Source organism: Myotis davidii, unplaced genomic scaffold (assembly GCF_000327345.1).
Source record: "Myotis davidii unplaced genomic scaffold, ASM32734v1 scaffold1527, whole genome shotgun sequence".
In the NCBI taxonomy this organism is placed as follows: domain Eukaryota; kingdom Metazoa; phylum Chordata; class Mammalia; order Chiroptera; family Vespertilionidae; genus Myotis; species Myotis davidii.
Window position 1 is genome coordinate 566169 of NW_006298269.1, and position 13530 is coordinate 579698.

The window sequence follows — 13530 nt, forward strand, 5'->3', positions numbered from 1 at the left end:
TGAGCGCCTTTCACTCTGGTGGCATTCTCAGATATTTAATAGATCCTCATCCAAGGATATGTTTATTAATTTGAGAGAGAGAGGAAGGGAGAGACAGAGAAGAAAAAAAAACCACATTGATGTGAGAAACATCAATGGATTGCTTCCCATATGTGTCTTGACCGGGGATGGAATCTGCAACCTTTTGATGCATGAGCCAATGATCCAACTAACTGAGTCACAGGGCCGTTTTCAGGCTGTCGGGCGACTGAAACTCCCAGCCTCTTTTTTTTTCTTTTCTTTTTATTCTGGGATTTATTTACTTTCTATAGATGTCACTGGAGCTGAGAGCCAGCTCCAGCTCTGAGGCCATGGCTGGCTGAAAGCAGGTATCTGGGGTTTGTTTAGCTTCTATACTTGAAACATTGTTGCTTATGGGGCTCAGAGCTGGGCTGCGGCAGGCGCAGAACCTTGGCTTCCTCCATCACTGGAGCAAGCAAGCCTCATGTTCACTTCAGCTGCATGGCTGCCGGCCGCCATCTTTGTTGGCTATTAATTTGCATATCCTGCTGATTAGCCAATGGGAAGCGTAGTGGAGGTATGGTCAATTACCATGTTTGTCTATTATTAGATAGGATTCCTCCGTGGTTTTGCATTTCTTCTGTTTTGTTATAAACAGGCTACAATAATAAGAATTCTTGTACGTGAACTTCTGGCCATTTCCTTATGATAAGCAGGACTGTTTTTTGTTGCTCAATCTCAGTGGTTATACTCACTCCTCATCTTTTTCTTTATAGTTTTTATTAACTTTAGAGAAAAGCTAAAGAAGAGGGCGAGAGAGAAACACTGATGTGAGAGAGAAACATCCCCAAACACACAACCTGGGCATGTGCCCTGACCGGGAATTGAACCCATGACCTTTTGGTGCACGAACGATGCTCAACCAACTAAGCCATAGCGGTCAGGATTCATTCCCCATCTTAGTCAGCACAACTGCTAGCTGCTCCTCCTCCTCCTTGAAACCTTTCTTCATTCTTCACACCTCTCCTCTTCCTTGGGTTTCGCTAGCCAGTCCTCTTCATTCTTCTTGGCTGGTTCTTCCTTATTCCCCTGACCTCTTAGTGCTGAATGCCCCAGAAATCAGTCCTTGAACCTCTTCTCTGTCTACACCATCCCCCTGTTGGTCTCATTTAGTTTTGTAATTTTAAATCTCTCTACGTGGATAATTCCCAAATTTATACTTCCAGCCTAAACGTCTTCTCTAAATGCTAGATTGGTAGAGACAACTGCCACTGTACATCTTGACTGAGATGTTGACTAGCACTTCATACGTAACGTTCAAAATAACTCCCTAACTTTCTGCCCCAAATCTCTTCCACTCACAATCTTTCTCATGTCAGCAAAGGGCTATTCTTCCCTCCAGTTGCTCAGATCAAGAAGCTTAGAATCGCCCAACCAATATAGGTCAGTTAGTTGAGCATCGTCCCATGCAGCAGGAGGTCTCTGGTTCTATTCCCTGTTGGGGCACATGTCCAGGTTTGCAGGCTTGATCCCCAGTAGGAGACACTCAGGAGGCAGCTGATCAATGATTCTCATCATTGATGTTTCTCTCTCTCTCTCCCTCCCTTCCTCTCTCTCTAAAATCAATAAAAATATATCCTCAAGTGAGGATTTTTTAGAAAGTAAATACAGGGGAAAACTGCTATTACACCCATTTTACAGGTGAGGCAACCAAGGCACAGAGAGTTTCAAAACTTGCAGTAGTAAGATGAGCTGATGTAAACGCCAGAGGTTTGGCCCCAGAGTTTGTGCTTTTAACCATTATGCCTGCCTCCTAATACTCCCATGATAAATAGAGATAGGTTGTGTCTAATGGGGTAATGAGGTTCTAAACTCAGCAAATAAGCCAGAAGATTATATTTAGTCAAAATTAACTTTAAATCATAAACTTACCCAAAATGTATCCAGAATTTATAGTTTCTCAATGAGCTCAATGTAGATTTGGTTGCACTTTTTTTTCAGTGGAGCACCAGATGGCTTGCATTTATTTATTTAAATATTTTAAATTTCATTTTATTTTTATTGATTTCAAAGAGGAAGGGAGAGAGAGAGAGAATCATCAATCAGCTGCCTCCTGCATGCTCCATACTGGGGTTTAGCACACAACCCAGGCATATACCCCAACCAGGAACTGAACCATGATCTCCTCAATGTTCAAACCCTGACCCATGCCAGCCAGGCTGTTTTTATTTATTTTAGAGAAGAAGGGAGAAGGAGAGAGAAACATTGATCAGCTGCCTTCTGCACATCCCCTACCAAGGATCAACCTGAAACCCATGCATGTGCCCTGCCCAGGAATCAAACTAGGGACCTTTTGGTGCATAGGACAATACTCAACCAACTGAGCCACACCAGCCAGGGCATGGCTTGCATTTAGAGACCATGTTATCATGTTGTATAAGTAGATCGCCAGTATAGCTGAATTCAGGTTAAGTGATTATAATTGGCCTGTGTTGTCCTTAAGAGAGTCCTGTAAGAGACAAGTTTCAGTTGGGAGTTGGAGACAGGAGGGAATTTGGTGATATTTAAAAGAGAATCCAACTGTGTCTGGCATTTAGCAGGTCTGGCTCTCTTTCCTGGCCCTCTGGGCCAATGGCATTATACCAGACTCTGGGGCACCAGGTCTGCAATCTGGCATCGTCTTCACCTCCCTCTGTCTCTTTAATGCAAACATCCACTGCATCTGGGAGGTTTTCTTCATGAGACATGCTCATCCACATGTGCTCCTCGGTTGTGCTGCCCGAGGTCCAGGTCAGCTCCTGCCACGTGGTGGGAACTAGAGCCACAGAACCTGGGCTTGTTGCCCTCACTCCACGCTCCTGCCCCCGTTCATTCTGCCATCACTCCCAGAGTCTCCTTACACACCATGTCCATTCCCTTACCCCCCTTTCGGAAATCTTCACTAGTTCCCCATTTCCTTGCTGATATCACATCTAAACTCCCCAGCTTGAAATTTTCTTTAAAATAGTCTACTTAGGGCCCTGGCCAGTTTTGCTCAGTAGATAGAGCATCGCCCTTTGGACTGAAGGGTCCCAGGTTTGATTCTGGCCAAGGGCACATGCCTGGTTTGCAGGCTCAATCCCCAGTGTAGGGTATGCAGGAGGCAGCCAATCAATGGTTCTCTCTCATCACTGATGTTTCTATCTATTCCTCTCTCTTCCTCTCTAAAATCAATAAAAATATATTTAAAAAATAAAATAGTCTACTTATGAAGCAAATATTTATTTTTATTAAGCTATTTATTAAAATAGTATTGCCGCCCTAACCGGTTTGGCTCAGTGGATAGAGCGTCGGCCTGCGGACTGAAGGGCCCCAGGTTTGATTCCGGGCAAGGGCATGTACCTTGGTTGCGGGCACATACCCAGTGGGGAGTGTGCAGGAGGCAGCTAATCCATGTCTCTCTCTCTCTTATCGATGTTTCTAACTCTCTATCCCTCTCCCTTCCTCTCTGTAAAAAATCAATAAAAATATATTTTAAAAAATAGCATTGCCAATTACTAGATTTTCAATTATGTATAATTATGTCAATATTTAAAGCAGAAGTAAAAAGAGATTGAACTGCGGACTGATTCCAACCCACCAATGTATTTTATTTTTCATATATTTTTTACATTGAGCCATCTTTTTCAAATAAAAATTCAGGTTTCTGATTTCCCTTTAAAATGGAGAGATAGGGGATACTGGAACCACAACACACTCCCATGTGAAAAAACTCAGTTAAAGCTAAGAAGAGGTTGTCACTGTAGCGGGGATATATGACCTCTCCAGTTTGTCAGGCTCTCCACCACTCCTTATCACACTAGACTGGCGCCCTTGACTCACTGATGTCATCTAACCGGCCCTTATAGGCACCGAGTTTGTGACCCCTTGTTTACAGAAATATAAAGAATGAAAGGGAAAAAAAAGGATGAGGTACCTTTCTCACTACTCATAAACCAGCATTAATCAAGCCCTAGTTTTTCTCTGCTTAAAATGAGAGTGAACTCACTGAATGTCTTCAATACCCTCTGTAATATGCTTTTGTCCTATTATTCATTCACTTCATTCATTCATTCAACACACTTTGCCAAATGCTGGTTTTGTGCCAGGGACTCCGCTGAGCACTGGAGATACAGAGGTGACCAGGACAGAGTCCCATCTCCCCACGTGAGCTCACACTTAGATTCTGGGCTGACCTTATTTACCAGGCTTCCCAACCACGGAGGGAACTATGCCAGCTAACAACTGTTCCAACCCACAAACAAAGGTGCATTTATTCATATCCCTGGTGTCATTCCCCTGCCCATGTTGTCAGTGCTCTCTCTCTCTCTCTCTCTCTCTCTCAGCCTGCTCCAAATGGCACCAGCCTAAAATGGAACAATGGAAAGGGTGGCAGTCAAGGGACACACTGGCAAGGTGTGGGGTACATTACTCCCCAACTCTGTGCTTGATTTCTTCACTATAGAGCACAAATTAACAGTGTGGAGTCACACTGATAGGGCTGAATTACTTCAGGCAAATCACTTAACCTCTCTGAGCTTTGGGTTTCCTCATCTGTAAAATAAGGACAAGAGGGTTGCTGGAAGAACTGAGTGATATAATTTATATAAATGGCTTAACCCTAGCTGGTTTTGCTCAGTGGATAGAGCAGCAGTCTGAGGACTGAAGGGTCCCAGGTTGGATTCCAGTCAAGGGCACATGCCCTGGTTGTGGGCTCAATCCCCAGTAGAGGGCATGCAGGAGGCAGCTGATCAGATGATTCCCTCTCATCATTGATGTATCTCTCTCTCCCCTCCTCCCTTTCTCTCTGAAATCAATAAAAGATATATATGTATATTAAAAAATAAATAGCCGAGACCGGTTTGGCTCAGTGGATAGAGCATCGGCCTGCGGACTGAAGGGTCCCGGGTTCGATTCTGGTCAAGGTACATGGCTTAGGACAGGTGCTCTACTTCTCCGGAGCACACTTGCGCCTTTCCTACCCCCCTCTTCTCTCCCCCGCTCCCCCCAGGAGCAGTTGGTTACCTTTGCCATTCTCCCTCCTAAGCTCCAAAGGCCCTTCTTCTGCCTCTGCAATTTGTTTCCTGAGCTTACGCAACCTGCCTGGCTCACTTCTACTATCTCTGTAACTTTCTAAAGAAACTTTCTCTTATAACTTGAAAAAATAAAACAATGCCTGACATGTTTGTGCTTAATATGTGTTAGCTAATAGTATTATGACATTTTGCAACTCTACGCACCCATTTCCCCTGGAGACCTCCCTAGCTGTGTTAACCGTTTGCAATGATCCCTCCTCCAAACTCTTGCTGTTCTCCACAATCAGTCATATGACTGTTCACAAACTCCGGTTCTGTTTTGTGCAGGCCTGAGGCGTGGCTCTTGTCTTGCACTGTCCTGTGTCAATACCCAGCACCTCACAGCAGGAGCTCAATCAGTGTTTGTTAAACTCTAGGTGTCAATAATAAACCAACCATGGCTGCTGCAAAGGCTTTCCCTTCAGAGAGTGGCTGAGGCCACCAAGTCCTGAGTAGAGGGGCCAGGACCCGCCCAGGGCCGGGGAAAGGGGTTGGACTATTCTTAAGCTGAGAGAGTCCAGAGTAGGACCCCCTTCCCCTGGAAAGGCTGGTAGATATCTGATTGTTCTGTCTGTCCTACTAGGCATTCTTCAGGAGGGGGGACCTGTTACAATCCCTTCAGGAGGAGCAGGCCAGACTAAAGATGAGGCTGCAGGAACTGCAGCAGCTGAAAAGGGAGCTCAGGAACTCCCCTCAAGACAAGGTAAGCTGGGAGAGGGGTGTGGCCTGGCAGAAAGAGCTGGGGAGTTCTTAGTTTCACTCCTGGCTCTGCCACTTCCTTGCTGTGTAACCTAGAGGATGTTACTGGAACTCTCTGGATCCGTTTTCTCATCTGTAAAGGAGAGTTACTTCCTTCATGAGCTTGTGTGAGGACAAACTAAAATCTTGTATATAAAGTGCCAGGACAGCCGTGGTCAGTTGCTCAGTGGTTAGAGCATTGGCCGGCCTGTGCACCAAAGGGTCACGTACCTGGGTTGCAGGTTCAGTCCCTGGCCCCAGTTGGGGTGCATGGGGAAGGCAACCAATTGATGTGTCTCTCTCACATCAATGTTTCTCCCTCTCTCTCTCCCCTTCCCGCTTCTACTTTCTCTAAAAATCAATGGGAAATAATATCCTTGGGTGAGGATTAACAACAACAACAAAAAAGTACTTTAAGTGCCAGAACAAGCTTGACCTGCTTTCATCCACTTATTTACCCAGCTCTTCTTCCATGAAACGGATTCATCCCTTGCACTCAGTATTAATCACATGGAACTGGGGACACTTTCCTCCTGGGAGGGAGGAGAGAGCTCCCCCACCCTTGAAGGCTACATCACCCCCTCCCCCCCATCTCCAGGTCCCATTCCCAGTGCCTGAAGTCCCCCTGGTGTTCCGAGGACACATTCAGGAGGGGGTGGAAGCGCCCAAGTCTTTGGTTTCCGACCTGCAGATCTGCTACCCTATGCCTGGAGGCTCTGCTCTGGTCATCTTTGATGACCCCAAGGGTGAGCTCACTGGGAAGCCTTGGGAGGGAGGCTGGGAGGCTTCGCAGTACTGATCCTGCCTCCCCCCAACCCCCAACCCCTCACGGTCATCCAGTGGCCAAGCAGGTGCTACGACAAAAGGAGCATCAGATTGAGCTGGAAGAGTGCCGGCTGCGGGTGCAGGTCCAGCCCGTGGAGCTACCCGTGGTGACAACCATCCAGGTGACAGAGTGGCAGAGTTCTGGGACCTGCAGGGGTGCATGCACTTGGACACTGGGGAGTGGGGCTGTGCCTGGAACCACTCCTTCTTGTCTGCCCCTAGGTGTCCAGCCAGATGAGTAGCCAGAGAGTGCTGGTCAGCGGGTTTCCTGCTAAGCTCAAGCTGAGTGAGGAGGAGCTGCTGGACAAGCTGGAGCTCTTCTTTGGCAAGACCAAGAACGGGGGTGGAGACGTGGAGACTCGGGAAATGCTGCATGGGGGTGCCATGCTGGGCTTTGCCAAGGATGAAGGTAAGGCTCTCTCAGGGAGATTAGGGCAGATGCATCAGGCCCCAGAGGAGGAAATTCCTTGACGCTAAAGGCCTACCCCTTCCTGTCCCTGCAGTGGCCCAGAACCTGTGCCGGATTGGCCAGTTCACCGTGCCATTGGGTGGGCGGCAGTTCCCTCTGAAAGTCTCTCCCTACATGAGCGGAGAGATCCAGAAGGCAGAGGTAAGTAGGAAGGTGGGGAACGGGGGCTGGCCAAGTAACCTATCTGCCCGTCTCATGCTCCCATGGGCACTGCCTGCTCCACCCTCTGCCCCAGCCTGACTCCCATGAGCCTTTGCTCATCTCTGGACTCCTTTTCCAGATCAGGTTCCAGCCAGTGCCACAGGCAGTGCAGGTGCTCAACATTCCCGATGTGCTGGATGGCCCCGAGCTGCAGGATGTCCTGCAGGTCCATTTCCAGAAGCCCACCCGTGGGGGAGGGGAGGTGGAGGCCCTGACAGTCGTGCCCCCAGGAGAGCAACGCCTGGCGGTCTTCACCACCGAGTCCAGCTAGGAGCCTACCGTCTCATCACCCTCCAGCCTTCTGCCAAGGCTCTCAAACTGGGCTGGGGTTGGGTGCATGTGGATGATCAAGATCACACTAGTCAACGGAGGGCAGGACTCTGAGTTGTGAAACGCTGTCCCAGACAGTAAAAGTGCCTGCCTGGAGTGATCTCCTTCCTCATTTCATTTCATGAAAGGAAACTTGATTTGGGCAAGGAAGGGGGCTGGGGGGAGGGCAGAAACACTCCCTTCTGCTACCAGCACTGACCTTCCCCATTGACCTTCCCCTCCACTCTCAGAGGCCACAGCCAGGATCCAGGGTTTAGCTTTTTATTGACACAAACACAAAGGCAGCTTCGGTCATGGGGTGGGGTACACAAAAGCAGAAGTCGCACTTCACACCGTTTAGGCCTCATTTAGACAATGAAGAGGCTGAACCCCTCCCCGCCACCTCCCATTGGCAATGGCTGGGTCAATAACCCTTCTTAATTCCAGCTCAGAGAGCAGAGGGAGCTACACCTGAACCCTAGGAAGTCCCCACTTTGGTTCCCAGGGCCCAGTTCCTAACCCGCTCCCCCCCGCACCCCATTTTACTCCCTCACTCCATCTCCCCACCCATGTAAACAAAGTTTGGGGCTGAGTTTGGAAAGGTACCTCCTGCTCTGAGAAGGCAGGGGGCAGGGGGCCTCCCATAACTGCACAGGGATGTGCTTTAATTTTTACTTTGGTCCCAGAACAAGAAATAGACGGCATTGACTCCCAGGACTCTGGCTGGTAAATGCCATCCTTATCAGCAAGGCTGAGAAAACCTCCCCACCTCTTTCTTCTCAACCACTGAGAGAGAAATGACAGCCCCAGAGAGAGGCAGGATATGGCACAGGACCTAGGAGGCGAGGGGCTGCCTCTGCCCCGACACTGGCACACTCACAGATTTTTGGAGGTGTTGTGGAACTGGGAAACAGAACCCAGCTCCATCAAAACAAGGAAGGCACTGGGGAGTACAAGGGTGGAGAAGGAGGTGTGAGACAGGGACCCCTCCGTATACACAAGCACAGGTCTTCCATTGCTAAGGCACTGAGAACAAATCCAGAGAACTCAGTGAAGGAAGGGGGCCTCTGAATCCCTCCCACAGAGTTGTAACCTACGGGACCAGTTGTGATTCCTGCCCTTGTTGTAAGAGGCAACCTTGGTTAAGAATGGCAGGAAACCTGGAGGTGGAAGAAGCCCAATTGTGCTTAAGAAGTTGGGGGACAAGAAGATGAGGCCATACAATGAGGCAAAGAAGTTCAGAGGTGGGCGCTGGTCGGCCTGGGTTGAAGGGATACTAGGGCGAAACAGGGACATGCTGGGCTCACACAGATTGGCCCCATATCCTGAGCTGACATTTCATTTCTTTGGGGGAGGTAGTGGGGCTGGGGCAGGGGCAGGAGGGGAGATGAGGCAGAGGCAGAAGCACGTAGAACAGAACAGGAAGGGGTTGGCTAGCCTTGGCACAAAAGCAGCACAGCAGGCCCAGGGAAAGGGTGGGGGCAGGAAGCAGCCGGTCTCCCTCTGTCCCTCCCTGTCCCCTTGGCGGGGCCCAGACATCCAAGTGGTCACTTCCCAACCTCTTCAGAGGGCAGGAAGGAGGGAGGGGGCAGCCCTGGCTAAAGAGAAAAAACAGGGCAGGGGAGAGGTCATCACCACGGAGACCTTTGGGGGAAAGAGGGCAGAGCATTATGATAGAGGATGAAACTTGAGGATCTGGGGGCCAACATAACCTGGCTTCCCAGCTTCTCTCTTGCCGAGGGTCTCCCAGCCCCCATCCTAGTTCTCCTTCTCTGGCCCAGGCACCAGGATGACTTTGCCCACATTCTTCTTCTCCTGCATCTGCCTCATGGCATCCGCCGCCTGAAAAGGAAGACAAGACGCTGCTCCCAGTGCTCCAGAGAGTCAGCCTAAAGGAGGAGGCTCTCCTCCCCCCAGAAACCCTCCCCCTAGGACCACAGCCTTGCAGGGTCCTGCCCAGGCCCTCCCTGCAGAGCCATCACACTGACCTTCTCGAAGGGCCACACAGAGTCAATGTGAGGTTTGATGTGGCCCTGATTGTACAGAGCCACGAGGCGGGTCACCACACCACTGACCAGCTCCATTTCACTATCCAGGTAGCCCAGGTGGTAGCCACACACAGCCCGGTTGGCCGGCAGCAGCTGCAGAGCTGTCACGCTGAACTGATTCCACCATATGCGTGCCATGGTCATCAGGTTCCGCTTGGGGCCTGACACCAGGTTGGCCATTCCTGAGAGACAAGGACACATAGCCTATGAATCCAGGCTCCAGGCACAGATCCATGTTCGTGTGCCCCCTGTGGGCTCCTTACAATTATCCACACTAGTGCCAGGAAGTGACAGGATAATCCACTACCTGCAGGCTACCAGGCCCAAAAAGACTCCATCTAACTAAAAAATGGTTCTAATCTTTGTTTGTTTTTATGCAAAATGGTTTTTTAATTTTGTTTTTCAGTGAGTTTACGTTCAATACTATTTTGTATTGGTTTCAGGTGTATGAAATGGTTTCTTAAATGGAAATGCAGTTGTCTAAGAAGCCAGGAGGGTAGAACAGAGGAAGGCAGACTGGGTGATTGTGCATCAAGAATAATTCCCAGCCTTAGCTGGTTTGGCTTGGTGGATAGAGCGCCGGCCTGCGGACTGAAGGGTCCTGGGTTCGATACCAGTAAAGGGTACATGCCCAGGTTGTGGGCTCAATCCCCAGTGTGGGGCATGCAGGAGGCAGCCAATCAATGGTTCTCTCTCATCATTGATCTTTCTATCTTTCTCCTTCTCTTTTCCTCTCTGAAATCAATACAAATATATTTTTTTATAAAAAGAAAAATCCCCAAACAGCAGCACAGAAAGAATACAATTTCCTGTGACTCACATGGAAGGTTGTGAAAGAAAATGACAATAGCTGCACCCAGGAGGCAGCAATCTGAGTGCAACATCTCAGGGCCATCCTAGCCCTGGCACTCTCTCTAGGTCCCTGCCCCTTCTTCCTCAAAAGCTCTGGGACCCTATATCCCTCTCCATTCTGGCCCCCTGACTTACCATAGGTGATCAATTTGCCCATGGGTTTGAGGAGGTTGTAGCCCTTAGCGGTATCTGACCCACCCAGAGGGTCCATAACGATGTTCACGCCTGTCACAGAATAAGGGGAACCAGGAGCAGCATTAGAATCCACAGATTTGGAGACCTCCCCTCTGTCCCAGGCCATCCCATACCCTGACCCCACCTTTGGGGGAGATCTTCTTGACCTCTTCCACATAGTCAGTCGTGTGGTAGTCAATGGGATATGTGATCCCGTTCTCCTTCAGCATCTCATGCTTGCTGGCTGAGGCCGTTCCGAACACTGTCACATTCTCCACTGTTCGGCACAGCTGCAAGGCGGCTATACCCACACCCCCTGCAGCAAGACACTTTCATAAGTAGGGGATAGACAGTCACCCAGCCACCAGTCTCCTTTCTTGCCGCTCAAGGACCAACCCCATCATCTTCATTTTTGTCTGGGCTCATTTGGAGGCTTTCTGCATGCATCTCATGTCCAATTTCTATGACTGAAAATTGGGGGAAGGGTAGCCGGCAAGGAAGGGGTGCTGGGCCACAGCATGTTGCTATGGATAGCACACCAGGCTGGATCTGGTGCCTGAATGTTGCCACGGCAACAATACTGCAGAGGCCTTGGGCGCCATAGGCCAAGGCAGCCTGGTGTTACCATGGCAACAGTCCAGACATGCTACTGAGAAGGGGCCTCAGGAAGAAATCTGGGTAAGGAGGGGGGATAAAAGAAAGGGGCCTGTTACCTGCAGCCATGTGTACCAAGACGCTTTGGCCAGGCCGTAGGTTGCCAAAGTCAAAGAGGATCATGTATGCCGTGATGTAATTAACCAGCAAGGCAGCAGCTTCCTCAAAGGTCATGGACTCAGGCATCAGAAAGGTCTGGGCTGAGAGCACAGTCACCTCCTCCTGCCACATGCCCGAGCGTATCAACACCATCACCCGATCGCCTACCTTGAAGAATGAAAGAAGAGCATGATTAAGTCATTCATTCACTCATTGGCAATTTATGACCTGTTAATGTACAAGGCCCTCTTCCTGGTAATGAAGGAGCAGTGGTAATAATGGTAGTAATAATTTCATCACATACAATAACAACTTATCTTTACTGAGTGCTTCCCAAGGTCCAGGCTATATTGTAAGTGCTTTATATATAAACACTTAACTAATCCTTACCCCAGCACTTTAAGGTAGATGTTATCCTTATCTCCATTTTACAGATATTAGACTTCACTATTGTGTAAGGTCCCTGATCCACGAAGCTTACAGTTGGGACAGCATAAAGTATTGAAAAGATCCAACTGTTCTATTAAAAAAAAAAACAGGCTCCACTGTTCATTGACGATGTGACATTGACTAACAGAAAATTAACTTTTTTGAGCCCCTGTTTTCCTATCCGTAAATTAGGGAGTTGTGAGGATTAAGTGACAAAAAAAATCATTTAGTCTTTTTTTAGCCACCAAATGTTGGCCACATAGTAGACACTTAGTGGTATTAAATAATAATAACAACAATAATGACAATAACAGTAAGTAGGAGGGAAGGTGACCAATCCCAGTAACTGAAGGAAGAGGGAGTACGTGATAAGGTCCAGACCACAGTACAGGTTAAGATCTTTGACCAGTTAGAGCTGGGTGTGGTTCCCTCAGGAGATGTGTCTGAGCCAGCCCTGGGGGCCCAGGAAACACTTTCACCCAGAGATATGTGTGTTGAGGGGAGAGGTGATGGACAAGAAGAGCCACACAATCCCGCCCACCAGGAAAAGGCATTTTCCTAACTCTTAGCCACCTGTAGGAGAGCCTCCTTCCAGCTTAGGGCAGGGGAAGGGAGCAATCTCAGGAGAAAGGAAGGCCCCTCCTCACTCTTTGAAGAGCTGGACAATCTGGGCCTGTCTTGGCCCCTGTCAGGAATGATGGGAATTCTGTATATTAACGAGGTTTGGGATCCATGCGGAAGGGGGATGGAGCTCTCCCACACACCATTTTTCATGTCCTCAAGGCCCCACATGCCATTGATGAGGAAGATTGAGGGCAGGCTAGGATCTTTCCCTTCAGGCACTGATCTGAGATGGGGTGTGGGGAATGAAAGCATTCCACCTCAAGACTCAGGATGTGCAGACTCGGCAGTCACCCTGGAGGACTGGGAAAGGTGCATTGGTCAGTCTGGTTGGTGACCAGGCCCAGGTCTGGCCCAGAACAAGGCTGACCACTTACCCAGACTAATGCCCACCACTCAGCCCATCACAGAGCAGAGTCAGCCCTGCTATCAGGAGGCAGGGAGGCGGCCCTCCCACAGAATCCAGCCTCTTACAATCAAATTCTTGCCCTGGACAGGATATCCTGTATTTACCAAGTGGAAAGTGTGGGGAGGGAGGTTAGGTGGTTGGCCTTCAGCAGCATGAACTACAACTCCCACCATTAAAAAAAATTTCCTGCCCTGACTGTTTTGGATCAGTGGGTAGAGTGTCGGCCTGCGGCCCGAAAGGTCCCAGGTTCGATTCCAGTCAAGGGCATGTACCCTGGTTGCGGGCACATCCCCAGTGGAGGGTGTGCAGGAGGCAGCTGATCGTTGTTTCTCTCATCGATGTTTCTAACTCTCCTTTCCTCTCTGTAAAAGAATCAAATATATTTTTTAAAAATTTCCTCTTAGCACCCTCTCAAGAGTAGGATTATTTAGAAGTCAGTGGAAAGGGTGGGGCCAGAGCTGAATCCAGGAAGAAGCCCTTTAAAGAGGATATGTTTGCATGTACAAATAAATCCAAGAGTTCCAGCTCTGGGATTTAGGACCGGCAGGTCCAGCAAGAGAAAGGCTGCATGCATGTGAGGGGCTTCTCTTGGGAGGGGCGGGGGGGGGG

The 13530-nt window shown here is 49.2% G+C and overlaps 2 protein-coding genes across 2 annotated transcripts in view; one reads left to right on the forward strand and one right to left on the reverse strand.

Moving 5' to 3' along the window:
* Window positions 1-7753, forward strand: part of IFI35 (interferon induced protein 35) — a 10464-nt gene extending 2711 nt beyond the window's left edge. The window contains exons 2-7 of the mRNA XM_015570566.1: window positions 5677-5796; window positions 6430-6577; window positions 6672-6778; window positions 6879-7065; window positions 7160-7266; window positions 7406-7753. Of these exons, the coding sequence (XP_015426052.1) occupies window positions 5677-5796; window positions 6430-6577; window positions 6672-6778; window positions 6879-7065; window positions 7160-7266; window positions 7406-7597 (861 nt within the window). The 3' untranslated portion in view covers window positions 7598-7753. The remainder of the gene's footprint in view (window positions 1-5676; window positions 5797-6429; window positions 6578-6671; window positions 6779-6878; window positions 7066-7159; window positions 7267-7405) is intronic.
* A 150-nt stretch (window positions 7754-7903) lies between these two features.
* Window positions 7904-13530, reverse strand: part of VAT1 (vesicle amine transport 1) — a 6745-nt gene continuing 1118 nt past the window's right edge. The window contains exons 2-6 of the mRNA XM_006773902.1: window positions 11423-11630; window positions 10855-11025; window positions 10671-10760; window positions 9624-9865; window positions 7904-9477 (exon numbers count right to left, since the gene is read on the reverse strand). Of these exons, the coding sequence (XP_006773965.1) occupies window positions 9394-9477; window positions 9624-9865; window positions 10671-10760; window positions 10855-11025; window positions 11423-11630 (795 nt within the window). The 3' untranslated portion in view covers window positions 7904-9393. The remainder of the gene's footprint in view (window positions 9478-9623; window positions 9866-10670; window positions 10761-10854; window positions 11026-11422; window positions 11631-13530) is intronic.